The sequence below is a fragment of the Artemia franciscana genome, chromosome 2, assembly GCF_032884065.1.
Source record: "Artemia franciscana chromosome 2, ASM3288406v1, whole genome shotgun sequence".
NCBI classification, from domain to species: Eukaryota; Metazoa; Arthropoda; class Branchiopoda; order Anostraca; family Artemiidae; genus Artemia; species Artemia franciscana.
In genome coordinates, this window is record NC_088864.1 from 16091281 (window position 1) to 16104866 (window position 13586).

The 13586-nt window shown below is 36.4% G+C and overlaps 1 protein-coding gene across 5 annotated transcripts in view; it reads left to right on the forward strand.

Moving 5' to 3' along the window:
* The window catches only part of LOC136037885 (chromosome-associated kinesin KIF4A-like), a 91676-nt gene that overhangs the window by 27372 nt on the left and 50718 nt on the right, over nucleotides 1-13586 (forward strand). For all 5 annotated transcript variants that reach the window (XM_065720749.1, XM_065720743.1, XM_065720768.1 and 2 more), the window contains exons 7-10: nucleotides 284-631; nucleotides 5381-5614; nucleotides 8137-8318; nucleotides 10446-10590. In XM_065720749.1, coding sequence (XP_065576821.1) covers nucleotides 284-631; nucleotides 5381-5614; nucleotides 8137-8318; nucleotides 10446-10590 — 909 coding nt within the window. The remainder of the gene's footprint in view (nucleotides 1-283; nucleotides 632-5380; nucleotides 5615-8136; nucleotides 8319-10445; nucleotides 10591-13586) is intronic.

Consider the following 13586-nt stretch of genomic DNA (forward strand, 5'->3'; position numbering starts at 1 on the left):
AGTTTCTCTAGTGTTCTGTAGTCCGAGTGTTTTCTCTTCATGCTCTGTACGATTTCAAGAAAGCAGCGTTGCTTCTTTTGCTCCGGTTTTACTGTTGTTTTCATGTTTGTTTCCTTTTTCTTTCTTTTTTTCTGCTTTTTTCCCCAATTTTCATTGGAAAAATTCTTCTCGCTTTCTCTTCCATTCGTTCTCTTCAATTTAGAAGTGTGTGAATTTGCAATTTATGAATCGAGTAGCAGAAAAATCATTCCTTAATGGAGTAATTATAAAAGTTTTCTTTTAGGTTAAGACACTGGAGTACCAATTGGAAAATTGTGGAAAGGGGACAACGAATTACGAAAATACAACCGAAACAATGCAGCTTCGCGAGCGTATTCGGCATCTGGAAAACGAGAATGGCAGCTTAAGTACAGCCTTAAGTTCAGCTATTGAACAAAGTACAATCAATGAAGAGAAGCTAATATTCCTTGAGAACGCCAACACTGAATTAAAAAAACGTTTGGAAGAGCTGCAGAATATGGCTAATGTCACGTATGAAGTGCTAAACAAGACAGTTGATATAACTCATGAAGCTAAACAGCCACTAGTGAAACACATGGAAGAAGTGAAAGCACACATATCACTAATTCAGGTAGGAGTTTTTTATGACATACACTCAATTTAGTCTCGTTTATAGCTTAGTTTTAGGACTCAGTCTCAAGACTTGGTTTAAAACTTAAGTTTCAGGGGTTAAGACTTTTAGAATCAGTTTTGAGCTTTGTAAAAACTGATAGACTTTTAGTAATTCTATTTTCTGTAGGCAAAGGCTGTAAACATTCCGGGTGTCAAAATCTATTATGGGTAAGACCAAAGGCCGTAACCGCAAAAGCTTCTAAGGCTGTAACCCTCTCAGTTGCCGAAAGTTATTTTGGGATATTCTGGGTAAACCCCTTTGAAAGATCAGGGGTAGGTTTATCAAGTTAACTTTGGTTAAATATCCTCCTGTGAAGGTAGCTGGGCAGGATACTAGACTATTAAGAGGCATAGACATGGGTGCACACATTCCCAGCTCATGAGAAGAGTCCTTTCTCAGGCAAAATCCCTGCAAAGCTCATGTGTGAATTTGCTTTGCTCCTAGCCCTGTCACTCTCGGCTCTTATAAACCATTGCTTTGCATCGGGACATTCCCTAGATCGTGGAAATAGGCCTACATCCGTGCAATTCCCAAAATGAACCCGCCCAAGTTGTGTGATGATTTAAGACCAATCTCCCTAACGCCATGCCTAGCAAAATTGACAAAATATTTCATCTTGCGATGGCTACCATTGTGCTTGATTTTCTGTCTGAAAGACAGCAAAAAGTATTTGCTTTATACGAAGAGGACTATGACTCAGAATGGAGTAAAATAACCTGCGATGCCTTGCAAGGGACGAAACTGGCAGGAATAACGTTTCTTGCCATCATCAACCACTTGCTGGTAGAACATACGACAAATACAAATTTGTCGACGATTTGTCGCTCTTACTTGCCTATCTTCTTCACGGTAATGTCCCCACCAAGCAATTCCCCGAAATCACTTTTGATCTACTAAGTTCACAGTGCTCCGATACGAAATTGACTATTAACTCTGCTAAGTCAAAAATACTTAGACTGAACCCGCTAAAGAGAGATTTTGTCCCCCCTGAAGTTCCTTTCCCTGTTGTGAGTGAGATGAATATATTAGGCGTCATTTTCTCACATGATTGCACCTTTACTACCCATAATAATAGTGTGAACCGTAAAGCTAACTCATCTTTGCAAACCCTTTCAAAAATATGTCGCTCCGGGTGCAACGCCCATAGTCTTCTTCGGCATACCTTTGCTACGTATACCCTATACTTGAATACGCCTGTTCCGTCTGGGGCCTTTTAGTATTGAGAACCGTCTATCTAATGCAGGAACTGGAGTCAGTCCAAAAACGGGCAACCAGGATCATCCTGAGTAATAGAGACATTCCTTACCACGATTCCCTAGCACCCATTGAACTCCAAAGTTTGGAACTCCGTTTGGGTGACCTTATCCTGATGTTTGGCAAAATGTTGCTGTCTAACCCTGCACACCGTGACATTTTATCCCCAGAAGCCCCGACACTCAGCCATACGAGACAGAAGCTAAAACTTGTGCCCGTGCGTGCTCAGACAAACAGCTACCAGAACTCTTTCGTCCCTTTTTTACGTCATTATATAATAGTGCGTAATAACATGTGTTGTAGTTCAACATCAAATTAGCCATTTGAGCCACGATTGCTGTTTAAATAAACGTCTCTCTCTCTCTCTCTCTCTCTCTCTCTCTCTCTCTCTCTCTCTCTCTCTCTCTCTCTCTCTCTCTCTCTCTCTCTCTCTCTCTCTCTCTCTCTCTCTCTCTCTTTCTCTCTTTCTCTTAGGGTAACCCTAAATAAGTCATGAAGCAATCAGAAATTGAGTTTGAAAAATTTTCAAATGAAAGTAAAGAATGGCATCAAAACTTTAAACGAACAGAAACTCCTCGGTATTCGTATTAGCCCCCTCCACTTGGGGTGGGGAGGCGATTGCCGAACCTCCTCCACGTCTTATGCTAAAGTTTGACATGTCCCCTCAATGCTTTAAGAACAGATGGTCTAACACCAGTGTGGTGTGATAGAGGTTTTTTTCTGAATGCCTAGAAAATGGATAGGGTTGTTAGTTGGCATTTAATCTAAGAATAAAGGCTTCAGCTCAAATGTTTTGAAGGTAAATTGGTAAATAAAAAAAAACATTACGAAATGCCTGTATTTTTGCTATCGAAAAATCTGTGAGTGAAGCACTAGGAAATTTTAGCGTAAATAATAAGGGCTGTAGAAGGACAGCTCTCCTCATATACATGACAATTTCTGTTCGTTTGAAGCTTTAACGTAGCTTTTTATGTTAAGTTGGAAAGCAATGTGTTTAAATAGACAAAAGAGCCGGGATCGTCCGCTCTCTGTCCACCAAGCCTATTCGTGGACATTATGATGGCCCTCTATTTTCTTGTTCCCTCGACCCTCAAGAATGACTGACCTTGGCTAAACGGGAGTGGATTTTTTTGTCTGCCCGAGTTAGCATCACGTCATGAAATCTCATTCCAATTTGTTCATTTATGGAAGAAGGTTAACCCTATTCGGTGTATGATACATGGTAAATGGGGATTGTAACTCATATGCTACCCGATTCTTTTATATTTAATGTTCTTTACTAGGTTGCAATTACCACTGCCATCACGATAGGCAAAAGAGCTTGCGGTGCCTTTGTTCGTGCTGCAGGAGGGTAAAAAAATCTTGTCTTTAAATGTATTTAGGGATAAAACCATGTCTTAAATTTTATTCTGCTTACAGGGCCATCAGCCCTGGAATCAGCAAAGTAGAATCCTCATTAAGTGTGAGTAGCTGATTGCACAGTAGCTGCCAGAACAGAGATCAGTAGCTGAAGAACAGTAATGTGTATCAATTCAAGGATCTTTTTGAAGATCTTTTGTCCATCTGAGAATAGTCATATAGAAGAAAAAAGAACAGTCGTTACTATTACCACTAATTATTATTATGCTAAGAAGACCTTTAATACTTAAGTAAAAAAAGAGCGAATTATTAGAGCTACTGTGTATTAGCATGGACTCTCCAAGGCTTAGATTATACAGACGATTTGAGTTTCCCAGGTAAAATGTTAGCACAGTATGATTTTTTGGTGTTTTGAAAGATCAGGGTGTAAGAATCGGTTCAGAAATTAACGGGAGTACAAAGTCGCTTGGAGTAGGAATAAATGAAAGTAAAGAAGTTATGTTAAGTAACCAGAAAATTTATCAAGTGGATGCAGTGAAGATGTGAAAAGTAGTATAAACAAGGCGGAGGGTAACCAAGGCAATGTATTTTTATGGACTTTGTCTTAAGGAGCACAGGAAAGGCAATAGGGGAGCATGGAATCAAATGGGAAGGAAAAATATTCCTAGACTTAGATTATGCTGATGATTTAAGCATCCTAAATGAAATTGTGAGCAAAATGAATGAACTTTTAGAGGTTTTCCGAGTTTAGGGTGCTAGAATAGGTTTGAAAATTAATGTTAAGAAGACTTAATCGCTAAGGCTGGGAATAAGTGAAGATGAAACAGTTACGTTCGGTAACGAAAAGATTGATCAGATGGACAGCTTCACTTAACTTGGTAGCATTATTATTAAAGACGGCAGGAGCTGTGAAGATGTTAAAAGCAGAATAGCCAAGGCTCAGGGTGTTTCTTTCACAGTTGAAAAAAGATGGGAAGAATAGAAAGATGAGTTTACGAACCAAGATTAGAATCTTGGTAGCTACGGTAATCCCAGCTGTCATCGTGGAGCCCGCGAAAGGCAGATGAAGATGTTTTAAACGTTTCCCAGAGGAATTGCCTAAGGATAGTTGTGGGTACCCTTTTGATTGACCGTGTGTCAAACAACACGCTACACGAAAAATTTGGCTCGATCTCGCTTGAAGGGCTACAGTGAAGGCTACATAGGGCTATAATGTCAAACAACACGCTATACGAAAAATTTGGCTCGATCCCGCTTGAAGGGCTACAGTGAAGGCTACATAGGGCTATAATGTCAAACAACACGCTATACGAAAAATGTGGCTCGATCCCGCTTTTAAGGGCTATAGTGAAAAAAAACTTGAGATGGCTAGGATACGTTTTACAAATAAAGGATCACATATTCCCAAACATTGTGCTTTTTGGCCATCCATCTAGGGCCAAACGCAAATCAGATCGCCCTCTAATGGAATTAGAAGGATTTAAAGGAAATCGGAACTTTATAGAAGGGGTAAAGATAGAAGGTTTAAATAGATTGTGTTGGTGGAGTTGTTTATAATTAAGTTGACATTGGGCGGCTTGGTGCTGCAGTGAATTGGTAGTAGTAGTAGTAATAATCGTACGGTAGAATAAAAAAAAATGAGGAACAATTGTTAGAGGAATTTAATATGAATATGCCTTTTTTACCTGTGAGTATTTGTAGGCGCATACTAAAACAAAAACCAGGATAAAAGAATTTACTCTTGTTTCCATTTTTTTCCACGTCATTATTGGCCAAAGGGGAAAAAAGGTAGAAACACTCTTACTCACTGGACTATGCATTTTTGGAAAAGGAGCGCTTTAAGTTTTTAATTTTGCTTTAATCAGAATAGTTGTTTGAGCACTAGGAAAATTTCGTAAATTATCAAAAGTACCGCAGTCTCAAAAACAAATTAGCTGTCAGTAATTCATGGTGTTGTAAAGCTTTTAAATTTTTGCACAAATTGTAAAACTTCTCTGCATCTTTGTATTCACGTGAATTTTTTTCTTCTGGCTATTGAAGGCGCTGCTTGTCATTTAATTTTTTTTTTACTATTTATTATTCTTTTTTTTTTAGCAAGAAAATGTAAATCGAGAGGAATGTTTGCTGAATTTAGAGATAGACATGTCTCGGGCGTCAAATGCCGGAGTCATTACAGAACAATCGGGTAACGTTGTTGAGAGTAATGCGGAAGAGAAGGAGGAAATTCTGCCTTTTGACGAGGACGCAGTGAATGATGAAGAGACAGAGGTCAAAGAGGAAACCAATAGAAATGTTTTGGAAAGAGCAAAGATGTCTAGACAGATTGAGGTAGTCTACTTAATTTATGCAGCTTCATTTAACAAACTGATTCAAAGCAAAATAAATGTTATAGAAAATCAGTAACGAGACTGGTTATAAGGACACTCCCCCCCCCCCTAAGCATTTTCACGGTAGTGACGAATATCATGTAATACGTAATTTGGTGTTGAATCAAATCATAGACAAAGTCTTCACCAGGGTCGCTGCTCTTAACGATATTTTGTCCAATATTTTGTGCACGAATTTTCTGAAGTTTTGCTTCCAGAAGCCGAAGAACTAAAGCAAAATATTTTAAAAATAGCTAAACTAGGATCCTTTGAGCCAAAAAAAAAAATATTCTGATTGTACCTATGAATTGGGCTTAAAAAATGAACTAGATGATTTCTTCCATAACGGAAATTCAAAGCAATTAGTACATTAGGTCCGCACGTAAACATTATTTCTATTTTAGTACAGTGGATTTAATTAATGTTAAATTGGTCTTTAATTGAGTCACGTAATCATTTGAAGAGTCAACCATCAATGAATAAATGTTCTATGAATTGTTTGTATCTAATAATGCATCGAATCATGATATGGGGCTCCTCATTTATCATTTAATATCTTTGCGCAGGATTCGGAGTGACGATATTTGTTTATTATAAATAAACCTAGCAAAAACACAGTGCTGGATAGCGTTGGTTTGCAAAGTCAAGCAATGCGCTGAAGTGAAGCGAATGCAGATGTATAATCTTGTTCTAGGCCATGAAACTTAAAAGGAACTGTTTTTGTATGCTGGCCAGTGGTCCGCGTAGCGCAAGTACTGATCTCCTGGTTCTTTGCCATCAGCTGGGAATACTATGTGTGGTTGGGGGCAAATCATCTAAATCTTACCATGTTTTTCCCCAGATTTCTCCAGGTTCCCATTTGGAATATGAGAGGCTCCAAAATGTATACAGAATTGTATTAAGTATAATTTAGCACTAGATACTTCAAATAATTGTTTTTGTCAAACTTGTGAAATGACCGACCATATTTTCTATCAGAATGTTTACATCTTATAACATAATAGTTCTTCAAGATTTTAGCATGAGTGAATAATCCAAATTTTAGTGGGCAACCACGACTTTTTTCTGATGATCGCCTTTAAACCTTCTGGCTTTTGAAAAAAAAACGCATTTGTGCATACAAATTCACGTAGTAGGTATTCGGATTTTTTTTTTTAAACTCTTTAATTATTACTTGTATGACTGCCCTGAAACTAATGCAAAGAAAATTTCTTATAAAATTAGCGCTGGACTTTTAATCACAGATTTTCTATTAAGTTTCACTGTATATCTCACTCCTAGCAAAATACATGGATTGAAGTGTTGCTCCATTACATTGGCTATCTAGCAAAACTCCACCCACACAATGTCTTTGGATTGGATAGCGCTCCGTTCTTGCTCGGAGGATTAGATTGGACAGTGCTTCCCCCGTGCAATGTCATTGGATATCGTCAACCTTTATGAGACTATATCATCTGATCGGATGGCTTTTGAGGGTTGCAAAAATATGGAATTGGGAAATCTGCAAGAATCAAAAATTTGTACTTGAACACCACATATTGTTGACAACTTTTGTGACAACCACCCATTGTGACAAAATTGTTAACAATCTCTTCATATATAGTAATTTTTCTTTTGAAAATTTGTTGTTGTTTTTTAAATTAAAATTTCGTCTGTTAGTTAATCTTTCTTTTGATAGGATTTGCATGTAAATTATTTTAGCTCGAAAAATGAAGTTTTTACACAATAATTTTTGAATCATTGGAATAAAAAAGGACTAAAAGAAAAGGAAACGCGATGTCATTGTGATAAGCGTATGGTGGTAGAAGGTCCGAGGGAGCGGAGGTAGATGAAAAAAGCCCAGTTGCAATTAACGCTATAAACTTGTATCGAAAAGGTAATATTTTGTGTATGTTGTAGGAATTAAACTGTACTGAACGTAAACGAAATGTATTGCTCTAAATAATTACATAATCCGCACAGTTGCGTGGCAGACATAACTATCAGCCAGGGACAAGATCCCTTACTAATGTCCCCTTTTCTAAAACACATAATATAGAATTTCTGAAAAATCTTATTTTTCATATAAATCTTATTTTTCGTGCCTGGGCATGGCAATCTCTGTGTTCCCCTTTTCTCTCCTCAAACTGGACCTGCTTGTAAATCGTTTTCTCTATTACTTTACCCATTGCTAGATGTGCTTACATAATAGTTTACACCTCAAGAAGTTTCAGTAGAAAATATATCATTCAAAGTGAGATGTTTCACCTTTAAAAAGAAATGAAAGGAAAGAATTTTCAGTAATATATTAATATTTGCGTTAAAGAATTATATTCATATTCAGAGCTAAAATTTCATGGCTAAACTTTCTCGCTATGCTCTGTCAATATCATCACCTAACAAAATAAGAAAAAAAAACAGTGTCTTCATACTTTATTTCAGAAAAAAAAATGGTCAAGAGTATAACCATCTCTCAGTAATCCAGCTCAAAATATTTTCTTCCAGTCCCTACAGAGAAATATCGTTGAGAAAGAGGATACAGTTCGTCGACTTGTGGCTTGTACGGCACTCCAAGTTGACATTGAACATGTACAATCCTTGGAATCTCAGGTGGCCAACCTCCAAAAGGAAAGAGAAGCCCTCGTTAAACAGTTAGAACAGGCTCAGGCTAATCCATCATTGAACAAGTAAGTTGTTTGCTATAGTGAAATAAATAACATCTTTGAATTTTGGTATAGACAAGTACACTACTCAATCAACCAATGATTTATTCGTTAAAAAAAAAGAACACACCTGGGATAAGAAACTGTAATACAGTAATTAGATTTATATTTTGATGTCAGATTAATAATAACGGTCTTTCCCTATAACCTTTGTAAATTTTGTGCAGTGATAAAGATTAAGCGACGACATTATGTGAATTCCGGGTGGTATCTTAAGTGAAAATCAAAATTTTCTTAAGTCTTCCAACATGACTTCTTAAAAAAATTCGAATTTCTTTAGTGAAACGCTAATTCATTTGAATTCTTATCTAAAAGTTGGTATGGTTTACCACTGGATAAACGAAAAACCTTAATTTATGATAATGATTAATGTTACTGAACAACTGAATGCAAGTCGAATAAGACTTTTTTTTTCATCCACGTGAAACCTGACTGTTAAAGGGTATTAGGGCTTACAGTATAATAAGATGAATGAACTGGAATTTATAATTATTATCAACCTAGTAATTTTATCAAAAAATGAATATATATATACACGAATAGGATACCAATATAAAGAAAATGCTAAGTTTTTTTTCTTTTATGATTTTCCGTTTATTAGTAGCATTGGTCGCAGGTTGTTTTTGTAGTACACTGGGCTCAGTTAAGCTTGACGAACAATTATTTTCAGTTTGCTCAGAATATCTTATTAGACGAACAGTAATTGTACACACAGTATGCATACTAATTTATTAATCTGTAAATTTTTCTTGAAAAAAGCTGATTTTTTCCTGGAAATTGGGATACTACCATTGACATACTAAATTGGCGGGAAAAACCGATCTAGATAGGTCTTAACTCAGGGAAAATTCATTTTGTGTCTCAATTTCGGAAAAAACAATTTCTCACTTGGAATAGTCGTACTAAGTTTTGCTGAAGGTGAGAGACTGTGTTAAATATTTTAAAAACTACGTTACAGTTTAATTTGATTGTCGATAGTGTGGAATAATTTTTCATTATAAATATGGAAAGCTATTGTGTGAAAGAAATTAAAAATCTGTTGTTTTTTTTTCACCGAGCAAAGCTGGTAAAATATGGTCAGATGGTGAAATGTGACTCAACGAAAGTTGAAAGACTAACTTCAATAAATAAAATTAGTTTTAAAAAAAAATTTTAACGCTATTAAAAGTTTCCAAAATAGGTGCTGGAAACTGAATCTTTTTAACGAAGAAAAATATTAACTCTTATGCCTATCAGAAACCTGAATTTCACGAATACACTAGTAAAACAATCAGTTTAATATTATTGGAATTGTCATTTGTTTTTATATTGAAATACGTTATATATTTTAAGTGAAATATTTTTTGAAATATTGTCAGAAGTTGAATTACATCAGTAAACCCTGTAAAAACTCCTGAGATGGTAGTTGAACTCTTATATAAAATAAAGTTTTATAATAAAATATGTAACAAGACGGAACTTTCATGTACAGACTTGTGATAAAATGGAGCTTTTAATAAAAAAAAATGACTTTTAATCTTTTAAGACTTAAGTAAAGATATTCATTTTAGATCTATGGAATCTAAAATTTAAATGAAAGAAAATCTTAGTTATTTAATTTGACAGATCTCTGAGACACATGAATGCAGAGGTGAAAGCCATCAGTTTTGTATTTGTCAGCATAAAAAAATTGATATTTATCAGTAAACCCTCCGCTAGTTTTATGGGAATTAATCGCTCTATGTTTGAAGTAATATAAGATTTTCGTTGATTAGCTCCAATTTCAAAAGCTTCTTGGTAAGTGTCGGGATCGGAGGGAGAAGTTTGAACATCAAATTCTATACCTGACAATCCTATTTGCAGTAATTAGAATTAATATCAATAACTAGTAATGACATAGTTAGTAATATTAGTAATTACTTAATGATACGCTGCTAGTTTCGACTTTTAAATGTTTACCAGCTAAAGAGGCAGTTAGTCGTACAACAGACAAAAGTTTTCAGAAAGCAAGTGCCTCTTTCCTATTTTCATCATGTGCCCCCCCTCTAAAAAAAATCTTTTAATTAAAATTAGAATCAAATTGACTGACTAACTCTTTTGTGGATTTTGTAGACTTTCTGAACAGCGTCGAAAGCGGATGGAAGAGCTTGAGCGTCAAATCAGTGATATGAAGAAAAAGATAGTTGAGCAAAATAAGATTCTTGCCCAAAAGCGAAGAATAGAGGCTGATTTGTCGAAACTTACCTCCCAAATTCAGGCAAGTACTCCATTTTTTTCTTTTACGAGAAATATTTGTGTTGTAAACTAAAGGAAGAATCGACGACAAGTGGAACAACGTGACCCAGGGAGGAAAATGTCCAAACTTCTCTGAAGTTGTGAAATATGTGAGAGAGAGAGAGAAAGATGGGTTTATTAATATAAATAACAAAACAAAACAAGCAAATGACCCGAAGCAAAGCTTGTTTGGGCTTACAACCCCAATACACATACAAATAAAAACAATATGAAAAAGGAGAAAAAAATAAAAAAGAAAAGAAAAGGAAAAGAAAAAAGAAAAGAAAAGAAGAAGAAAAAAAATCAATTACCCTGCATTTCAATCGAAACGGAATTACGCTTCAAAAGAGACAAAACAAAAAGAAACAGTAGCGCCAAAAACAAAACCAACATCTTGGCTCCACTTGAGGTCCACTCAACTATCAAAACCATAAATATTAAGTCAAAATAGCTTTAATTCCCGCCGGAATTCAAGAAAACTGTCCATGTTTCTCTAAGTCGTAGGTAAACAATTCCATGCATGGGGTCCTAGATGCCGAATAAAAAATTGAGATCTACGGGTAATAGCAAGCGGACGACGAATTATATCGGACTGTCTCGTAGAATGTGTACGAATATCACTTCCTAATTCAAACATACTTTTAAAACATATTGGTAAACAATTTTGGAAATATTTATATATAAACAGGCTTCGATAAAAAGTAATAAGTCCTGCTAAAGGCAAGATTTTGCATTCTATATACCTCTTTTGTACCGAGTCTTTAAAACCTACACCACATAACACTCGAAGCGCTTTATTCTGCAAAACTCGAACATGATGGAGATGAGAAGGAAATGTACTACCCCAAACATTACAACAATATAGCAGATAAAGATGAATTAAGGAATAATACAGTGTTCTTAAATATCTCTTGGGAATATATACTGCAGCTTTCTTAAAATGCCAACATTCCTAGCGAGTTTAAGGCTAATATAATCTATATGTTCTCTAAAGCTGAGACATTCATCAATTAAAACTCCTAGATATTTTGTACAATTTATTCCTAAAATACTCATATCAGCAATATTAAGTCTGTCCCTTTGCCAGGAATCCCTTGTCTGAGAGGACGCGGGTTCGAATCCCAGTGTACCCAATTCTTCAGTTTGAGACGGGTGTCAGTGGCGTGACTCTGTAAGCCTAGCCAGAGTCGACCCAGCCCTAAATGGGTACCTGGAGAAATCTGGGGAAGGTAAACAGGAAGGGTGTGCGAAAGCACAGGATGGCTGGCCCCCAACCCCCCATTGCACTTCCTGGCTGAAGGGCCAAGAAACGGAGATCAACGCCGCCGGTACGGACTGTAAAGTCTAACGCCGCATCCTTTACCTTTTTTTTACCTATTCAGTCTGTCTATCCAAGGGTAATAATTTGAGCTCCTACCATACAATAAAAAGCAAGATTTACTATAATTCAAATTTAACTTATTATGTTTTGACGATTTCACATGGATCTGTCAGCATTGAGCGGGGTTTCTCCCTTTCCATGTGAGTTCTCAGCGAAGAAAGAGCTTCGATGAATGAGCAAACTTTGAATGCAAAACTGTTTGTGATAAATAGGTGGGGTCGATTTGGAGGACGTGAGCAAAATGTTGCTGTCACTGAAAAATTGATAAAACCGACCAAATCCGTGTCGTAAATTAAAGTTTCTTTAAATGTGTTCTTCATTCTAGGAAAGTCAATGTTTATTCGGCATTTTATGATTTGCCACGTCTGAAACCCTTTTGCAAACTGGCACACCCCTTAGCCAGGTGGTAAAAAAAATTGAAGCGTATACGATCTTAAACCATAACTTTAAATTCTACCACTTTCAGTGCTGTCTATTCGAATTTTAAATCGGACTTCTGGAAGAAATCGTGACTGGTCTGTTTATGAAAGTTAATTTGGTACTCCCTAAGGGCCCAAAGAGCTTTGCCGCAAGAATATGGGAACTCGAGCTAGTAATGTGAGCTTTCAGCGTGTCAACTGGAGCACAATTGGTAAATGATGATCATGTTGATAGACAATTTGAATTCAGGTTTCGTGTCTTTTTACTTGCTAGGATCTTGGCAGCTCTGAGATAATCTAGAAAAGACATTACTCTAGTTTTGATCTGTCGAACCTGGAATATGCCAGTACTAATGGCATACTTCTCTTAAAAGTGTCTGCTTTGCATACGAAAGTATGTCCCCCTGGCAATATTCAAGATGAATACTAGTGAATGAATGAATGAAACTCAATTAACCAAAAAAACACACAATGGTGTCAAAATGGAGCATACAAGGCAAAAAAAGAAGAAGGAGACAAATCAACTTCAATAAGAAAAACTTTTATAAAAAGGCACTAAATAAACTATTTGAAGTATCCAAATTATGTTCAAAACGTAATCTACGCTGCATGACAACAGCAAACAGATCGATAACTGCATATACAGAAACCATACGCCGATTTTTGGCCCACAGAGGTACACCCAGTAGGAACTTAGCGTAACGAAAAAAACTGACCGACAAGCTCCTTTATCTGACGTACTAAAAACATTCCAAACAGGTGACAAAGCTAACAAATGGGGCACGGAAAACGCGTTACAAATTTTAGAAAGCACTCTTCTTTTATAGCGTGCTTTGCAAGGAACACGCTATAAAAAAAATATGGGAACGGAAAAATGCCAAGCTAACAAATGGGGCACGGAAAACGCGTTATAAGTTTTAGAAAGCAGTCTTCTTTTATAGCGTGCTTTGCAAGGAACAAGCATGCCGTATGCCTTGCGAAGCTTTACACTTAGGAATTCTTATATAAAAATGCTCGAGTATGCTTTAAGTCTCTTCCAATGGGTAATTCAAGGTAATTTATGCTTGGCGATAGCTGAACAGGATGACCATCAAGACAAACGATATCGGGGATGGGCCGATTGTGTGGCATACTAATTGACACAACTTCACTCTTTTCAGCATTAAACTCAAGCCCTAT